Raw genomic sequence first — 20,922 nt, forward strand, 5'->3', positions numbered from 1 at the left:
CCCTACAAACTAGATTAATTGAAACACAACAGCTCGAAATTCAGACTCTCAACCAAAATTTAATCAAATGTGAGTCTGAAGTAAACAACTTAAAGCAAGCTAACCCAATAAATGGACAAGCAGGTGCGATTCAAGTAATCTGTAGCGGTAATGAGAACAATGATCGTCAACTGCCGAAATTTAATGGACGAAGCGGTAACCCAATGGAATATCTGCGCAAATTTAAGCGATATTACGAGAGAGGGATCAAAAGGAATATGAACTGCAATCAAACCGAATACCTTAAAGACCTATTGGAAACGTCATTTGAAGGACCCGCATCCCGATGGTTGCAACTAATCAGATCAGACATTCTTGATTGGGACCATTTTGCTGAGGAATTTGAGTGCAAATACTGGAGTCAAGCCGTCCAAAGAGGAATAAAAGCCAAGATTGAGTCCGAAAAATATCAAACGAATGGAACCTTGAGCCGTACGGAATATTAAACCGAACGTGTACTTTTATTGCAATCCATCTCCCCTAGTTTAAGTGAAGAGGAGATCGTATCATTATTGGCAGAGCGATTCGATTCAATCATCCAGGACAGTGTTAATGTGCAAAATATCATCACAATAAGAGCCATGGAACGACTTCTACAGAAGGATGATATTCGAGACGGACCGAAGAAAGTTAAGAGCTACAACAATAGTCATCAGAACAGCAGACCGTCTAGCCCTATCATACAGAACCCGCAACGTTACCATGATCGATCTACTAACCAACAAGCTTACATGCCTAAGATGAACCGCCAGAACTACCAACACAGCGATAACTACGCACAGAACAACCAACATCATAGGGATCAACAAAACTACTGATACAACGGAAACAATGGTAATGAGTCCCAACAGTACCAACGGGCGCACCGAGACAACAAACCATATCAGCGTGACCACTACCCAGACCGGAACTATGGCCAAAACTACAATTATAATCGGAATCACCCTACCAAGGAACAAAATCAACTATGTGCGATGTATAGGCAAAATTCCAACTCGCCTATTAACCCGATTACTCCACCCATGGATCCAAAACTAAACAGCCACCATTCAAGTTCTCGTGTTTCACGATCTCCACAGAGGTCAGAAAACCACTCGGCGCTGTAGATTACGGCCGAGAAAGCATTATGTCAACTGATTCTTCATTGAATACAGCGCCAAAATACGAAATCCTCGGTCAATCTAGGAATCATATACTTAACCATATACAGACAAATAATATATTATGTGATAAAAACTTTCTCTTAGAAGATGAATCCGAAACTAATGTCAACAAAAATTACATTCAAATTAACTGCCCAGAAATTAACATAAAATTAAATAACATCAACACAAATGTCTTAATTGATTCAGGTTTGTCAGTTACATGTATAGCCGAATCATGGTTTCAAGAAAACGGAATAAACCTACAACCATTTGAAGAGCTCCCTGTAAATAATACCGTTATAAAAACTGCTGTAGGAGAAAAGAGTAAGCGAGTTTCCCGAATGATATATGTCCCAACCACAATTAATAAACATACCGTGCTTACTGAATATTTGATAGTGCCAAACTTAATAAAGCCAGTCATCCTTGGAGTCGATGTACTATCCGCCCTTCAAATGGATTTGAATTTTAATACAAATGAAATCAATATGCAAATCAAGGGACCGCGCCGAACTTGGACAACGACACACGCGGACAACGTTAAAGTTGGACAGATTAAGTTTCCAGGATTGTCGTTAGCGTGCAACGTTACCCTTGGACACATTTGAATGTGTCCAGATTCGTCGTGTCGTGCAACGCCACCCCTGGACAACTTAAAAACTTGTCCAGGTTCGTCGTTTGCATGCAACGTTAAACTTGGACACATTTGAATGTGTCCAGATTCGTCGTGTCGTGCAACGCCACCCCTGGACAACTTATAAATGTGTCCAGGTTCGTCGTTTGCGTGCAACGTTAAGCTTGGACACATTTGAATGTGTCCAGTTTCGTCGTGTCGTGCAACGACGAATCTGGACATTTGTCTTAAGTCTCTTGTTTTGGGACCTGACTGTACATTCTACCTGTCAAAGTCCATTGTTTGGGATTTCGACCAAGGCCCCACTAGAAAAACACGCCATGCTGAAGGTTCATGACGTCACACAAGTGGATAGATTCACTGCAATATCCCATATGTTTTAGGTAATAAAGCTGGCTGTTTTTTTAGATTTTACGGTTACATTTTCGTACAACTATCCACCACTGTGACGTAGTGTTGCACATAGTCGGTATTTTTGCATACATAAAAGTAAACGAATATTTTCTGTTCCCTACGGACGGAAAAACTAACACTTGCTCGGAAAACAACACATGTGTGTACTATAAGTCTACTTTTTAATCGGTGAATAGCAAGACAACTAAATCACTGAACGTTAATATTTCGTGCTCGGTGACTGGCGCATGTCTGGAACCGCCTTTAGGATAAAGAAAATGCATCCCTCAGGCTTTTGTTTTGCGTTGTCCATGTTCGTCGCCAATCTTTCAGATCAGTTTAATTTTTCTGTTTTCATAGCTTAGTATTATTTTTAATTTTCCGGAAATTATGGATTAAATGAATGAAATAATCATGACAGTATTAATAAGATTACATATACGTCTAACGTTGCCAATCGTAATATAGTTTCGGGCGACTATTTAAAAATATCTGTTTGGTTTTCAAGCCTCTTCATTTCACATAAAATTATTTTTGATTGGAATGTGTGTATAAAGACCAGACTTTCTTATTATTAGCATGTAAATATTGTATATGTTGTCCATACATAACTAATATGAAACGTAGATTTCTATTTTCAAACGTGACTTAATAAAAAATAAATAGTAGTTCAGGTTTATTTAAAAAGTATCGGTGCTATTTGCACATTTTCACACATTTTGTGTGACTGCACAAAAACGAGTCATTCGTATTTCGTTCATCTCAAGTAATTGAAAACCATTGTAGGCCTAAATAAACTCGCATTATTGACACAGTAAAAATTACCAACATAAAAATTCTGCATTTAAAAATGGTATCATTACAGTATTATTATTTTTAAAGCTGCACCATATTATAGGCCTAACAGTTGATGTTGTAACGGTTAATCACATATTTTTTAGTTTATTGGCCTATATTTAACATCGGATTTCCTCTACAAATTAGACGCATCATACAGTTTTGTGTTAGGCCAAAAAAGGTTACGTTCATTCAAAACTAATTAATTCCACTGATAATAAATCTACTGTCAGAAATAAGTATTTTTGTATACATAAAACTGCAAATAAACACTCCGAAGACTCTAAGATGTGATTTTCAGCTGTATAATGTATTTTCTAATGCTGATTTTAAGGACTTGCAAAAAAAATGTCATGGTCTTTACTTTATGCTCTTGAGTCTGGAGCATATTTATACAAGTGTTAAGAGGTTAGTTTTCTTACTGAATCTCATTAAAAATATGTCTAACGAAAATAAAACAATCATGTTTAAGGTAAACTAAACTATTGATCTGGAACTCTAGTTAACTTATAAAACATATACCTTTGCTTTACGTGTAAATCATGTTTATTTAAAACTAGCTAAGTACCCGTTCTACGCACGGCGATAGTGTAGTCCTCACCATTGAACACTTTATCCAATTTGACATTTCCATTAACAAAAGTGCTCTTGACTTTTTCGTGAAACACTGAGTAATAAAGACATTAATGCGTCACAAACAGACATACACACGAAAATTCAGAATTTAATTAGTTAAGGAATTTGCTACAATTTAACCATAGCAAAGTACATATAAAATCAGTAAGCGCCGTCAATGAGTGGAAACCTAATTTGTGTAAGCTAGTGACAACGATGATTTAAAAATATGTAAGTTTCCCAGCCCTAAACAGCACTGATTCAAGGTTTTTCCCGGTTATCAAAAATCAGGAACAATTTGATACACAAAGAATCTCCGGTTCCTGACCTGGATGATGCCAAGTTATTTAATTTCATTTGCGGTTACACGTTATTGCACTTGCGATTAATTAAATCCGTTATGTAAGGACAATTTTTTTTTAATGTCACTTTGTTTGGCTTTTATTTCAAAACGTGATTGAAATTGTTGCGGTATTTGTAAACAACATAATGTAAACATATCAGTGACAGCTATATTTACAAAGTAGTGAGGCCATATTGTAATGGCTAAAGACACTCCCGCCAGCCCCGTGAATATATAAAAATGATTTAAAGTAGTGAGGCTATATTTTATTGGCTAAAGACACTCATGCTAACCCCGTGAATACATTAAAATGATTTGAATCTTGATTTTATGTACTCTCGTTTTTCCGGAGATGACCGCGTAAAATGCCTTCTGGGCCGTGACAGACAGATAGAAATTGAGATAAGACTTGTTTCGGCTAGTTTAATTAATCCAGTAAATTTGTATTTAAATTTACTCATAGCGAGAAAGTTTTGGGGTAGTTTTGATTATTTCCATTTCTTATGTATTTTGGGGTGCTGAATCCGAATCTGAGGTTTGCCAACAAAAATTCTTGACGCAACATTGACAAAAATGAGAAAAATATGGAAAAAATGATATTTTTTGTAATATTTAGCTTATAACTCACAAACTATCAACTTTTTGTTATTAGTCTATATTATAAAAATTAAAGTACACAGAATTTGCAACAAAATGTACCCCTAATGTGGAAATCTCCGATGAACCGTTTAGGCTCCAGAGCTATTTGAAAATTGGAACATTTTGTGTTAGTTTTTACTTTCTTACTTACTTAGACTTTAGCATCACAGCCCATTGTACATCCTCAATCGTATTGGCACCCATTATATCTCATAATTAATTTTACTTATTTAAGTTGTTCATTTTTGTGTTTAAATGCAAGCAAGACACTTCTCTCGCTATAATAGAAGGCCTAGTGGTAAATAATTATTAATAATTCTTCCAAATACATTATGAGCTATTTAAATGTATGATTAATTGGCCAGAAGTCAGACAGCATCTTAAAGATTTAGTCTCAAATGCAACATCTGTTATGATCTGGAACTAAGTTTATATTTTCCACTACAATTTTCTTACAAATTCTAATAACCAAAAAGCTTTTAGTATTTTGTTACCCATTTCATGACTGACACTTTTGTATGATGAGGTGGCCACTTGGCAATGGTAGGTTTAAACTACTAGGTGGCGTTTGCAGAAGCATCCATAAAATTGAGCGGAATCATCAAGGGTTCATAATATATTGTTTTTGTCATACTACATTAAACAGTCGTTTTTAATGCATGCGTTGCGGGTCTTAAGTAGCATTTTTACTCTTTAGGGAGTAAGAATCATTTTTAGGCCTCTATGGAGTAAAAATCAGCTGTTGTCAACTCAGTTGTAAATTTCTATCGTAAACGATTGCATATATCGAAAATATGTATCGATTCGTGCTTCGTAACCATTTTAACCTACAGTCTACAGTCTCTTCCCATAACATTTTAGGATTGCAGATACATTAATCAATTCCCACACTCAACACTGCTCACCTTTATTACTTCCTTCACCACCCCCTACGTCCGTGCTATATCCGTGATTCGCAACGAGAGAGAATATGTTCCATAGATATACTGGATGAAAGGAACCAACAAATAAATAAACAAAATTTCGATAGATCAGCAGCCTGATCATTTTCAAATTACTTTTCGTATAAATTTATACGATATAATGAAATAAATTACGTTATACATTTGAAAATTCCAATATTAAGTGTATTCATAAGAATAACGTAGAAACTTTTAAGGCAGGCAGGGCAGAGCCCTAGGAGAGTACTCTTATGGAGAATAAGTGAACTGTTGTTGTTTGCTTGTTTTTAAACAAAATATGATCAAATTTGGAAAATGTATTTATTTATACTATACTGTCAACATTGAACTATAAAAACACCTTACAGCCTTCCCTGTAGCAGCATACACAAAAACTCGTTAAACTAATGTTATAGTAATAGGGAATAAATATTTCATTTTTAAGGAGATATTTTATTGACAACACAGTCAGACTAAAGTAAAGTAGCTTTTAGTCTGCAGGTTCGTTGTGGCGGGTGTAGTTATAGTTCCGTAACGGTTTTGCAAAGTATTACCCGTAGTGGATTCACTAACGATCTCAAATACACGCCTGATATGTTGTCATTGTGTATCACCACTATTTTGCTGCTTTGTTCAAATAATCCTCAAACGAATCAGTTTTATTATTTCAACCTATGTAGGTACGATATGTGATCGTAGGATACGATAGACTGCACATTGTGAAACAGGTTTAGTCGAGCAGGATCCATTTACACATACCGTAATTAAATAATTCATAACAATTTGACTGCTCTATTGCAGTTGTTTCGCCACGAAAACGTTAAAATCTAAGGCATCTGTTTGCTTCATTTTGTTAGTTTATCCATGTTAGAGGTTGACGACTGATACGTTCAATCATTGAAAAACCAAGGACAAACCCCCAGACAAAAACACTCCACATATTTCGTTTCTATAAACCATTAACAAATTTTGATTTCAGCCGCAGCTCCATATTGCAAATGTATGTTTTGAAGATTCAAATGTGCCAAAAACAATGGACAGCTAATTACTATTGAAGGGCACTAAAAATCACTTAAATATGGCAGTTTTAAAATGAGACTTAATTAACTTTTCTACGACACTTAGCAACACGTATATTGAACAAAAGCTGTAGATTTGAACCGTCCGTTTGGGACACGGTGTATCCAGGTCCCATAGGTTTTAATTTTTTATTAATATCCAGCAAACATTTACAACGACCAAATAAACATGCAATTAAATTGCCGAATTTATAATGTACAATGTGTTTCGCGGTCTATGAGTCACTAAAACACAGTGTATTAGTAACAGTGTGTTAGAAAGAAGCCTTGTAACAATAAGGCGTATTTACGGCATTTCTGTTTTAGGAAGCTCATTCAGAGTTTACCAACCGAGCGAGACTGAGAATTTGATGAGCCTGGTGTACAGTCTATTCAAAAACTAAAAGTGTCCAGGTTCGTCGTTTGCGTGCAACGTTACCCTTGGACACATTTGAATGTGTCCAAGGGTAACGTTGCACGCAAACGACAACCCTGGACAACTTGAAAACTTGTCCAGGTTCGTCGTTTGCATGCAACGTTAAACTTGGACACATTTGAATGTGTCCATATTCGTCGTGTCGTGCAACGCCACCCCTGGACAACTTATAAATGTGTCCAGGTTCGTCGTTTGCGTGCAACGTTAAGCTTGGACACATTTGAATGTGTCCATGTTCGTCGTTGTCTGCTTTTATCGTTGTCTGATGGAGGCGGTGTCTGCTTTTAACGTAGTCCACGTTTAACGTTGTCCAACTTCGACATCGTCCCCAAATCAACAATAATAATGTTACAGTGAAGTTTAATTTGTGTCATCATGAAGGACAAATATGTCAAATAGTAGGTAATAATAATAGCCATAGGCCAAATAATAATATAGATGATAATTTTGATAGTATGATGTACGATGAGTACCATAATAATATAATGTATAATGAGTATGATAGCACAACACACAACTTCAATGATCAACAAAGTAATCCACCAAAGGACAGCACATTGACATTTGAGGAGATTAGTACATCATTAGCACCAAACACATGGTATTACTTCGGAAGAACATACAATTTTAAGTCAACTATTAAATAAATGCAAACACATCTCTAAAGAATGAAGATATCTTATTCGGACCTTATCACATATTTGCTTCAAAATGATCATAGAAGAGAAGATAGAAAATGGTGAAGAAGATCTCGGCAACATAAACTATAAAAACTTTGTGTAAATAAAATCCTATTCAATCCATAACCATCGAGTGTCATAAATTACATTAGAGGAGATCATCATGAACCTTAATCGCGAGTGCGTGTACCTTTTCCCCATTTCCCAAGTGAAAATTGTGAGAACATATCCTTAACATTGCTTCTATTGCTATTCCCCTTGTGTCAGGTCATGAACTATCTTAACCCTCACTGATTTCCCCATTTATGTTTTGTTCCTGTGTTTATGTAAATTTAGATTAAGAAGTGTCTAATCATCATCATCCAATAATATCAATCATTTAATGTGACCCATAACTAGCTTTAAATATGATTCATACTAAATGATTCATGAATTCCATTTCATATTCGTTCGAAATTTGTCTTTCATTCCATATCATACAAATTTATGAGGAGATAAATTGTAATATTTTATTTCATTTCATTCATTATTTAGTATCAAGTTTTTTTTTTTAAATGTTAACTTTTATTCATACACCTAATAATCACTCCTCAGAAAGACTGTCCAAATATTAATTTTCCTAATTTATATAATTTCATTAATATGTTCAATTAATCATTAATAATATTCATTCCATAGCCTATATATATATTTTTTTTTTACAAAGCCCACAACCTAATTATTTATTAAATATGTAAGAGAATTGCAATACATCAAAATTTTTTATAATATCATTTCAAAATTAGTCCTTAAGGAATCAAAATTTAAGAAGCAGTGAAAGTGATCCATGTGTTCAACAATGAATGATGTGAACATTGAGATTGGAAGAAGAAGGAAGCCAGAGAGTGAAGTTGAAACTGTTAGTTAGAAGAAGGAGTCCAAATTTTATCTAAATCAAATTCATTAATATCACCAAGAAGACCAGTTTATATCAAGTTATATCACAGTAGCCCAAACCTCAAGAGGACTCAACTCCATCATTGTTATCTTCAAAATTAAGTATAAACTTTTCTTTTAAACTCTTTTAAATTCAGTGCTAATTGGACTTACCTTTTGGACAACATCAAAATTAGATTTTTCATTGTTGGGATTTGTAAGTTTAACACCTTAATTAGGCCTATTTGGACACTATTAAATTTATTAATTCTTAGCATTCAAGCCAGCATTATTTGAACCTTTAATTTATTATTCAAATTTATCTTTTATTTTATTTTAATTTCAACCCCACACACCATTGTCAATCCTATCATTGTAAGGTTAAGCCTTTTCTCATTGCATGTTTGTTCATTTGTTTAAATAAAACACCTTTCGTAATTCATATATCTTTGTTAACTTATTAACTTTAAACATTTATAGAATAGGCCTAGCCTAAATTAATATTGTGAGGTGAGTTTACAAAATATACTTTATGTACAATCAATTATATACTATTTCTCTGAACACGACAATTCTATTTGTAGCTAATAGAAACGTGTTAAAATATTTGTAGCTTTTACACTTTGTAAGCAAAATATAGTTGACGAATCAAAAGCGAAAGTAAAGGTAGATGGAGAAATGTCGGAGAGCTTTAGTATAAATACAGGAGTGAGACAAGGGGACGGGATTTCCCCCACTCTTTTCAACATAGCGATTGAAGAAGCTCTACAAAAAGTAAAAAATCTAAAGAGGGGCCTAAAATTGGGTGTAGACTTAAATGTCATGGCCTTTGCAGATGATGTGGTGATATTGGCTGAAAAGTCGGAGGATTTGTGTTTTCTAGCCGACAAGTTTATTCAAGAATGTAAAAAAGTGGGTTTGGAACTAAATGAGGAAAAAACCAAAATAATAAAGTTTGGACGACATCCCATCAATAGAGGCACCAATTTCAATATAGCCAACTATTTAATTGAACCAGTAGAAAGCTTTAAATACTTAGGAGTTACTGTAAATAGCTTTAACATAGAAGATACAGAAATATTAAGTAAATTAGCAAATGCCAATAAATGTTTAGGTGCATGTATGAAGCTCCTGTCATCAAAACTTCTATCATCTGATACAAAAATAAGAATATATAAAACCATTATTCAACCAGTATTATTGTATGGAAGCGAGATCTGGGTCCTATCCAAGAGAAATGAAGGACGCTTGATTGTTTTTGAAAACAAGGTCCTAAGAAAAATATTTGGCCCAGTAAACGAAGAAGGAGAATGGCGGATTAGAAAAAACAGAGAGCTACGAGCGTTATACCAGGACCCTGATATAATAGCTTTGATAAAGGCAAAAAGATTAGGTTGGCTAGGTCATGTATTGCGAAGGGAAGAAGGAACAAGACTGAAGGAAGTATGTTCTGCTGTACCAACTGGAAAGCGTCCACTGGGTAGACCAAAAATGAGATGGTATGACCAAGTTAAGAGAGATGTGAGTCAGTGTGGAGGGACAGTGGAGATGGCAGCGGACAGAGAAGCGTGGAAGAGGCTGATCTACGAGGCGAAGAATCGACTGCGATTTGTAGCGCCCCAGCAGTAAGTAAGTAAGTAAGCAAAATATATATTGTTTGGTACTGTGATGATGTGGAGTAGTATGAGTGTAAATGAAGATACCTGGGCCCTATATATCTTCCTCTAACCACTACCAAATCACGCACATTTCCTGTCGTAACCCAACTCTATTGCAAGGAATTTATCTAACTCGTCAAAGTGCACAATATTACCTTAGCTGCCTATCACAGCCAGCTTTTATATTCTTTAATATATCTAATTATAATATAGTGAACAGAGAAATTAATATATATATATGGACTTATTCTAATTCGTGAAAAAGGTAACTAGACTTAGCAAATGTGAATTCTAAATTTGTGATATTGATTGCCAGACCACAACCATTTGAGAACCTAATAAATTACATAATTTAATTACTATCTACCCTAACCTACACCCTTCCCCAACCCCTACGAAGCTATCTAGACATAATCTTAATTTAAGTACTTATCCGGACAGTTGACTTGTTGCTGGTCGACACACTACTGAACTATATGGCTCGCCGCGTGTGCTTGCCGGACCGACTGCGCGCGCATCGGCGTCACGTGACTTGCGCTATTGTAGCGGTTCGCTGCAGTACAGTATCATTTTACTAAGCATTTTGAGCTGAAGTCAAAAGCATTAACAGATTGTATAACAAACATAAAATTAAAAAATTTATAGTTTTATTTCCTTGAGCCAGCGATGACTCGCGTGGCAGGACAATGGTCCGTCCCACGTCCGTCCTAATCCCTTGCGTCTATGTGTGTGAGGCCTGCGTGTGTGTGAGGCCTGCGTGTGTGTGAGTAGGGTCGACCATTCAGCCAGCCGCTTTCCATCAACAATCACACTATAGTAACGATATAGATTAATATCGAGGGAATATCAAGAGACAAAGAAATATTACTGTCTGATATGTGCAAGACGTACGAATGCGACTTCCTCCATGTGCAAGAAACACACTGGGGCATTTTAAAACCTAGACCCAACATAGAAGGAATGAGGCTGATTCTAGAGAGACCTCATGACATGATTAATATGGTAGCGCTATTTTTGCCAGGTCATACATTGACATCACCTCAGCTTCCCTGCCTGGGAGGAACAATACTGAGATACTAACGGTCAGGACACCACAGTACAGTGTCACCTCTTTGTATAAGCCTCCCGAATCTCAGTATGTATTTACAGAGCCCGATAATCTATGCTATGATGACATTAATTTCGTCTTGGGGGATTGTAATTGTCAGAGCATTGCTTGGGGATACATAGATACATGTGAAAATGGGACAAAACTTGAAAGCTGGGCTGAGGCAAATGACCTGCACCTGTAAGCTCCCTTGCTCCTTTAACAGCGGTAGATGGAAGGGAGGTTATAACCCTGACAACATCTTTGTGAGCAGCAGGATTGTCTCACAGTGTGAAAAGTCTGTTGGTGATCCGATTCCCCAAACTCAACACAGACCTATAGTATGGGGGTGGCGGAATCGTACCCCCCTGGAATTGTACCCCCTGCAGGTTGGTGACGTCACGATTACGTCTCATTTTCTCGACCAAAACGGCGTGTACGGGCTGGAATTGTACCCCCCTCATAAAACTTTGATATTGTTATGCACGAGTGGTTTGATTAAATCCACTGGCATCCAAAAAACTGTACGGACCGGTATTGTACCCCCCTGGAATTGTACCCCCTCAGTTAGAACTCACTTTTATTTGGCCAGTGTACGGGGTGGAATTGTACCCCCCTGGAATTGTGCCCCCCGGCAGTCTAGCTCTTCTTATAGGACCGGAATTGTACCCCCCTGGAATTGTACCCCCTGGTGACCGCAGAAGAAGATGTACGGCCCGGAATTGTACCCCCCCCCCCCCATTTCACCCAGAAGTGTGTCTATTATGATTACCAAGTAAAATCAAAACAATAGTTATGATGGATATTAGAGGGGAATCACCACACGAAAGTGAACTGAACCAAGTTACCCGACACCTAATGAATTGCTTGTTGTGAAAGGATATTCTAAGAAACTGCAAATTAAGGTCATTCCGAGTGCGAGAGGCCTAACAGACTTCTTTATACGTTATTCATTAATTTTATCTTAACCTTCCCAAGTAGGCTACTAACTGTTCATGGGTTAGCTTAAATTCACAAAGGTTAAAACTTTGACAAACCGTGAAATACTGTTTACCAGATACCTATCTTTAAAAATATCAAATAAAAATATTAAATAGATACCTACCTACAACTAAATTTTACAACAGGTATTTTGTCCACCTTTTCCAGTAATAGCTGTTCATCATTTGTTACCGAATGAACAATAATGCATATTATGTTTGAATGAACAAAAATGAAATACATTAACTTCTTTTCACGGTCATATATATTACGTTCAAAAGAGTGACGTGAATAAATAACCATTTCATTCTTATAGCATGGTTATTGTATGTATACTTATTTAATACGCAAGCAGGTTTTTTGTGACAATTACTCCTCCGAAGCTACTGAACCGATTGACATGTTCTTGGTGTCATTGGAAAGAGCGTAACGTGAAGATGTGCAGGAAACTTTATTTTTAGCGAAATAATTAGAGGGTGCGGCCCTGGGGCCCTTTTAAGTTTCGTATTTCTCCATAAGATTAACATGGGAAACAAAATATTGTTATGAAACTCCAGCTGTTGTCAGAAATTCAAAGTGAGAAGAAGAACATGTGTTAATTTTAAACAGTCAAAAAGTTTTCTAATTTAATAGTTTGCTACAAACATTTACTTACTTGGTTGAAATGAAATATTTAATATTTGAATTTGGGTTGGCGTAAATATAACAATGGAAAAAAGCAAAAGAACCTGGATAAATTAATTGATATACTAAAAAGAAAACTGAATTAACACTGTGCTGCATTTCTTAGTAATCATTGAAAGAGCCGATTTGCAAAGTATGGAAACATAGGAAAGTCATAGAACACCACCAAGGAGAAGAAATAGAAACAATGTGTTTTTTTTATATTTATAATCGTTATTATGGACAACCTAATTCGGCTATGAGTAAGGCTATTTGTAGAAAATACTAAAAAACAAGATCAGCTTTTGAAAAATGATAAGATATATACAAGATTATTATTAAGACATTCATTATCGATCTGTCATGTACATCTTGAGTATTCCATAATCTTTGAGACAAATCCTTTAATGTCATCAACAATTATTATGACGGTTATTCGTTTAAAATAACGCCTGTAATACTTGGAAATTGCTCGATTTCGAGCAACAGGGACACTAGTTTATATAACTAAGCCGAAATTCGCTGCTTGCGACTCCTCTTGAAAACAAAATTTGTTAGGATTAACAGTAACAGCTGTTTTGTTTGGAAGCAGCTAATAGTATTTTTGTTTTTACGAAATATTGATTACTGAACTATGACAACATTGATTCTGCTTAAAATTTACAGATATAGATTTTTTATTCATATTGTTTCGGTTTTCAATTCTGTATGTTTTATTTACAATATTTTAATAACTGTATGTTCTTAAATTTAAATCTATAAATCGCGAATTAATGAGCTGATGTTACCTATTCGCCATGTTATCTTATGGGACGTCTGTTACTAAACAACACCACTTGCGACGTTGCCAATTCTACCAGGCCGCGGCCTGTAGTTAAAGGTGGCCGTGGTACGTGCCGGACCCTGTTTCTTTTTACACAAGTTGTTTGTGGCTTTGCTGGGTGCAATTTGTCAGTGAAAACTATGTCTGTATAATAGCAAAACCATTAAACAACGTATATGACCATATTGTTTAAAACACAGTCTTCAAAGAGGCTCTGTAAACATGTAAAAACGTAGCTTAACATTATATTTTGAATAAGTTAACTATTCAAAATGTAAACCCACGTCTATTCCTGAAGTAAGGACGCATACTTAAATCAGCGATGCGTTTACTACCTAGTATTAACTGTATGATGTGTACTTGGACGAAAGCCAGGATAATAAATCAAAAACTCCTAAACAAACTTGAAGAAGACATTCTGTACAATAACGGCTACGTTAACTATATTATTCAGAGATAATTATTTCTTAATTATTTCTGTAGTTCACTTGAGAAACAACCTATAACTCCAAGACTACATACTATATGAAAGTACCTAAAGACAGGGGTTGGTGTAGTAGTCATTACAGAAAATTTGGTAAAATTGAAATGATCAGTACCTATTAAGAATCTAATTTTCAGGTGTCTGTACAGAGATTCAGATAATTTTTGTATATCGACATATCACTATTTCTAAGAAGTTATTGATAAATTGCAGGTTTAAGCATTAGTTTTTAATTTTCGGATGATTTAATCAGTAATATATAAAAATTGAATACTTGTGTCAGGCAATATTACAGTAATCATAAATTTTGTTTCTTTAACTGAGAATGCTCTATCCGATAACTAAAATAGCGAGCTGTGTTAGCGCTAAAACAGCAATGCGAGAGTTGGCGCAAAACACGTTGGAAATTTTAGTTAGGCTCCTTACGTTTTGCATTGCTTGCCGTATGTTGACTCGCCGTGTCCGACCGGCAATATTTCTTTTCTGTCGTGTCCTTGACATGTATAATAGAAACTATAATATAAAACATTTCTCCCGTCGTGACCTATAGATAAAATTTCTTTGCAGGGTTTATAATTATTTTTAAATACATGCAAACTGTTTACATTTCAAAGCCAAACATAACAGCTGGGATTTATTTTTCTTTAAACTAATTTATTGACATCTGTTTCAGAATATAATAACAATCAAATCAATCACAATGTTATCCTTATGGAAGGAACTTTGAGGGTAGCCCATGCCCTTAAAAAGATATATTTCGAAAATCTAAAGCCTGTTTGCACATCTATACATCTAGACGAACATTTTGGTATATAATATGTGGGGTTGAATCTTAAAACAAAAAAGCCTTATTGTTCACAAAGTTTCATGTCGCGTATTAAATATATAGATAGATGTAATCAGGTTGCTCATGGTTTAAAGAAAACTAGTGTCCCTGTTGCTCGAATCCGAGCAATTGCTAAGTATTACAGGCGTTATTATTTTAAAACGAATTTAAACCAAGTCAGCAAATGATTGTAGCAAACTGTTAAATTAGCAAACTTATTGACTGTTTAACATGCTCATCATCTCACTTTTGATTTCAGACAATTTTGACAACAGCTGGAGTTTCATAACAATTTTTGTTTCCAATGTTAATCTTATGGAGAAATACGAAACATTAAAGGGCTCCAGGGCCTCACTCTCTCATTATTTCCCTAAAAAGAAAGTTTCCTGCACAACTTCACGTTACGCTCTTTCCAATGACACCAAAAACATGACAATCGGTTCAGTAGTTTCGGAGGAGTAATTGTCACAAAAAATCTGCTTGCGTATTAAATAAGTATAGATTAATAAAATATGCATATGGCCCGAGGCGAAGTAAAGTGGCGAAGCCAGATTTTTGGATAATCTCTTCACAATTATAGTTGCTTAGTACAATCACTGTATTCTGTACAGGTTTGAAAATTCAACATATTTCACTGTAAAAGGCATTACTTCATTTTCATAATACCAATTAAGTTTATCGAGTGGGTGGGGGGTACAATTCCAGCCCGTACACAAGCCCAACAATGTAAAAACTACTGGATTGCGCTCTCAGTAGCACTGAGGGCGCTGTTTTCGGTCTAGCTTCCCCCACCATCTACTGGCAGTAGCCGACGCAGCCCATACACTCACCATTGTAAAACGCGCATTTTTAAGTTGCTGCTCTGTTTAAATATATAGATATAGAATATTGCTAATACATGCCAAAAACTTTTACTATTCTAAACTTTATGTCTTCTTCTTTTCGTGCAGAAAATAACACATTTGAACTCTTGAAAACCCTACTACATTTGTCCAGTTTTTACCGCAAATCTATGCTTGACATTAACGTGATAGGCATACTTTTTTATGACCTATTTTGTAAGATACATTGTCATTAAACATTGAAAGAAAAAAATATAGCGTTTACGTCAAACATTTACGTTACCACTGCGGCAAAAACTTAGCAAAATTATTCTAAATGTTTATATACTATTTTTTTAATTAATAAAATAGAATTTCAAACACAAATATTGTACTTTCTATTTCTCCTTTGTAATCACTTATTATTTTACCATGTACAATTTGGAACTAGCAATATCAGTTGTCTAAAAACATCTACAAAACGGGTTTAGTGAATTTGTAGTTTTAAAGAATTCAAATGGGCTATTTTCTGCAATAAACAAAACAGACATAAAAGGTTTAACTAGTAAAAAGAGTTTGACAAGCGTTAGCAATATTTTATCCCTATAAATTTCCACAGTGCAGCTAATAAAAAGTGTGTTTTATAATGGTGAATGTATGGGCTGCGTCGGCTTCTGCCAGTAGATGGTGGGGGAAGCTCGACCGCGCGGCCAACACTGAGCCAGCGATCCATGAGTTGTTTATATCGTTGCACAAGCCAAGCTAGCTGTCCAAGAGGGGGGTACAATTCCACCCCGTACACATTTGGCTTTCTGATGGGGGGTACAATTCCAGGGGGGTACAATTCCACCCCGTACGTAAATATTTTGATGTTGGCAGGGGGTACAATTCCGGGCCGTACATCTCCTGCTCTTTTTAATATCTAATATAATTATCCGGTTCACTGATCACTTGCCCACATTAAATAGATTAGATTTCGTTCAAATCAAAGTGTACGGGGTGGAATTGTACCCCCCCTAGGCGTGACGTCAAAATGACGTCAACGATCACCGGGGGGTACAATTCCAGGGGGGTACAATTCCGGCGACCCATAGCACCGTTAGTGATGTTGATAAACCTGAAGTTGTTCCTCTAAGACGCAGGTTTAATTTCAAAAAGGCCAACTGGACGGGTTATAGGGAGATCATTGACTGAGAAATCACCAATGTCCCTCCACAACCTGATATGTATGACTCCTTCGTCAAGATTTTGACTCCTTGTCCAGCAGGTTTTGAGAAAAATGATACCTAGAGGTTGTCGAACCCATTACATCGCAGGACTGTCTAAAGAGGTAAAGCCACTTCTAGAACGATACCAAGGTCTCTTTGACAATGATCCCTTTGCTGAGGATACACTTCTAGCAGGCGAAGAGCTCATATCAGTCATTACCGAAAATCGCAAAACTAAGTGGTGTGATCTTGTGGAGAGTTTATATATGCAGGTGAACAGCAGACGGGCCTGGAAGTTCCTCAAGAACATAAATGGAGATGTGACAAAACCAAAAGACAACTTTTTGAAATTTGGTATGTAGCTACTAATCCTTGGTATCTCCAGGCATATTTTTCACTTTCTTGGAATTTAGATTTTTAATAGTGATTTTCCCATCAAACCCCATAAAATAACGGAAAAACTTGATTTTCTCAAAAATGGCCCGAACGATTTTCATAGAAATTTAGTATGTTGTAGCTAGCTCTTAAAATTCTGAACAAAATGGTATCGCTCCATTTCTGTAAAAAGTTCAAAAGTTATTGTAAATTTAAATTATGTTATTTCCTCTTAAAAAAAAAAACCATAAAATAAAAATTAATGTGTTATGGTCCTTATGATTCTAAACAAAATAGTGCAATCTCCCATAGCTGTAACAATTACGGTTTAGAAGTTATTGCAACTTTTGTGATTTTTTCCTATAAAATATCAGTTACTTCCATAGCTTACCCATGATAAAGGTTGTTGACAAGCTAATGGAAGAAAGTATGTGTCAGATTGCTGATACCGTTTATTTCGATATATATCGTAGTTTCCCTGTGGAAGTCTACCCATATTTGTCTTTATAACTATATATATATATATATATTCATATAGGGGAATTAATTTACTTTCGTTTTATATAGTTGATATTAGGGATTTATGTGTTTGAAAAATAATATAGGCTACATGTTTGAATGAAAAAATTCTAAAAAATATAAAGATTTATACATTTTGTAATTACATTTACTCCGTTTACTCAGCAAATAATTATGTTTAATTTCTTTTGTTAATTTGTCGTTTAGTACAGCGAGACTTGTCCTCAGAGTTCTAAATCCCGTTTTTGCGGGTGATAGAATTAAGTCTTGGGAGTATCCTGATTTGAACAATTAGGAAGAACAGTAATCTAAATTTATTTCAACCGTATCACGATGCATTTTTTTTTGTTTAGACATACCAATTAGGTTCCGAAGACTCTGTAGGAACTTTTATATGATATTTTGATTAGTAAATTACCACGCGTAAATTCTTAACCAGAGCCTTTAGTTAAACAATTTAAAGAGTAGGACAAGTAGTTTTTTTTTTTTTTTTTATTGGCCAGAACAGAATACTTATCGGACTTACAGAGTCCTTCTACAAGTTGGGCAAAATTTTCAAAAACACTTTAATGTAGGTGAGGATGATATAGCTCCACCTGAGCGTCTGCAGGATTTCCTAAACGCTTCTAGACCTCTGAACCTTCGATAAAATTAAAATAATTAATCAGTCTAAACCGTGAACAGCTACTTGGACGAAAGCCAGGATAATAAATCAAAAACTCCTAAACAAACTTGAAGAAGACATTCTGTACAGTAACGGCTACGTTAACTATATTATTCAGAGATAATTATTTCTTAATTATTTCTGTAGTCCACTTGAGAAACAACCTATAACTCCAAGACTACCTAGCTTCCTATCAACTCCTGGATTTTTATGGGCCCCTTCTGAGCACACCAGGAAATAAATTTGCATGTGTGGCTAGGGATAGGCCTAGAAAGTTCAATGAATACAATTTTATTTCCCCCTAGGATTTACGTCACAGAATGTGTCAATAAATTTAATAAAGACCAGAGAAGTAGGATACAGAGGAAACATGCTTGTGGAACAACCGTGCGCTTTATTAGCTCTGGAATGGTGGGGCGGAAATATACTAGTACTGAGCAAGAGCCCGAACGGTTATTGTTTACAACAGCAGTTGTAACACACAGACTCTTCCTACAGCGTGAGCACTGTAGTACGTAATGGTGAGGGGGAAGAGGAGGGCCAGAGGGAACGATCAATAGAATTTGTACTAGACACACTTGACTGGTGCTCGACATAAGTGTACCATTGATTGTTTACTATGTTTTCTTACTTCTCTGTGGTAGGACCTAGCTAGGCGAGATTTTTTATCTAAAATTAAACTACATATATTTATTTTTTCTTCAAATAATCCATTTTTTTTTTATTAAAACTGTTGAAGAATATGTATTATACGTATACATTAAGTCTCTTTTAGAGAATGGCAATCTAGCCTGTGGTGGTGGATACAAAAGTACTTTCACCCATGAAAATTATTAAAAAAGAATTATCTTACCTAGAGGCTTATCAAAATTTTCCCTCCGCAAACCTAGCCGCTATTCTTCAACATGCAACACTCTCGTTCCTACATGTATCTCAGATTAACTTTATTCAGATACATGAAATTCACTTAAACTGCAGTTTAGTTTTTCTCAAATATAGCTTACAATTAAGCTAGTAAACCAAGATTTCAAATTAAAATGTTTTTATTAATCATTATTACTTGAAATAAGAATTATTTTTAAATATATAAAATTATCTTACCGTTGAAACGTCAAGAGGAAGGACAAAGATAATCAGCAGCGAAAAGTACCATGCTATAAGAACAGCTAACGTCACAAGAATATTGTGTTGTTGCCAGTTACCATACCGGTACAAAAGTCCTGCTGCCAAACAAAATGTTAGGACAATATCGGTGACAAATGGTCCTATCGTCATTTTGGTAAATAGTATCTACAAAAAAATGTGTCAAGCAGTTTTACTATAACTACTCTCATTTAGTTATCATTTGTGTCATCCTTGCCCTGTTGTTCTTTAAGCTTTTTTTCTGCTTCAGTCTGCATTTTTTCTAGTTTTTCTAATGTAACAGATTTTAGTGGCATTAACTTTGGTTTACACAGGATCAGTGTTTCAGTCTCCTGACATTGAAGGAGGCCTGTTGATGGAATGTACTGAGATACATCAAATGTTTTCTGGTCATCCATCAGTCACTGAAACAGAATATGGCTGTTGATAAAACACATCAAATATATAAACAATGATATTAACTTTTATATTAGGCTATTTTGAAAGCATACTGTTTTGCTTCTGGCTCTGTTTATTATTAAAATGCATTGTAGTACTTAGCCCCAGAACTGTAATAATTTGGAACTGACGACAGGTAATATAAAACCAATATTAGTGTTTACTTATTGACCAAAATATTTTATAAATCAATTAGAAAATTAAAGTATATAAAAGTAAATAAAGCAATAAAAAGATTCAAGGTGTTTAAAATAAAAGTGGCGTCCAAACACCTGCAAAGCAGCATGGGACATTGTAAAGTCTCACCAGTCTTCTACAGACCTAAGACTGTAACAACAGTTCCCCTGATTGCTACCAATGTTGTAGCCAACCTAACTGTTTTGCAGACTGACCTGGCCGCCTCCCTCCTGGATGTCTCATCTGTCAACAGACTAAACCATCGGAATAAGGTGAGTTTGGGATCAAATTCAATGCAATCAATGTAACAGCTCTAACTCTTAACAAGAATACTTCGACTAATAGTGAGACGGTTTGTAAACAAACAAATTTCAATTAGA

At 35.4% G+C, this 20,922-nt stretch overlaps 1 protein-coding gene across 1 annotated transcript in view; it reads right to left on the minus strand.

The window, feature by feature from the left end:
• The window catches only part of LOC128982901 (LMBR1 domain-containing protein 2 homolog), a 186,681-nt gene extending 166,475 nt beyond the window's left edge, over positions 1 to 20,206 (minus strand). Inside the window, exon 1 of the mRNA XM_054401962.1 lies at positions 19,886 to 20,206. Coding sequence (XP_054257937.1) covers positions 19,886 to 20,059 — 174 coding nt within the window. The 5' untranslated portion in view covers positions 20,060 to 20,206. The remainder of the gene's footprint in view (positions 1 to 19,885) is intronic.
• Between the last annotated feature and the right edge of the window lie 716 nt (positions 20,207 to 20,922).

Source organism: Macrosteles quadrilineatus, unplaced genomic scaffold (assembly GCF_028750875.1).
Source record: "Macrosteles quadrilineatus isolate MER2022 unplaced genomic scaffold, UCM_ALF_1.0 Scaffold_1__1_contigs__length_201487025, whole genome shotgun sequence".
NCBI classification, from domain to species: domain Eukaryota; kingdom Metazoa; phylum Arthropoda; class Insecta; order Hemiptera; family Cicadellidae; genus Macrosteles; species Macrosteles quadrilineatus.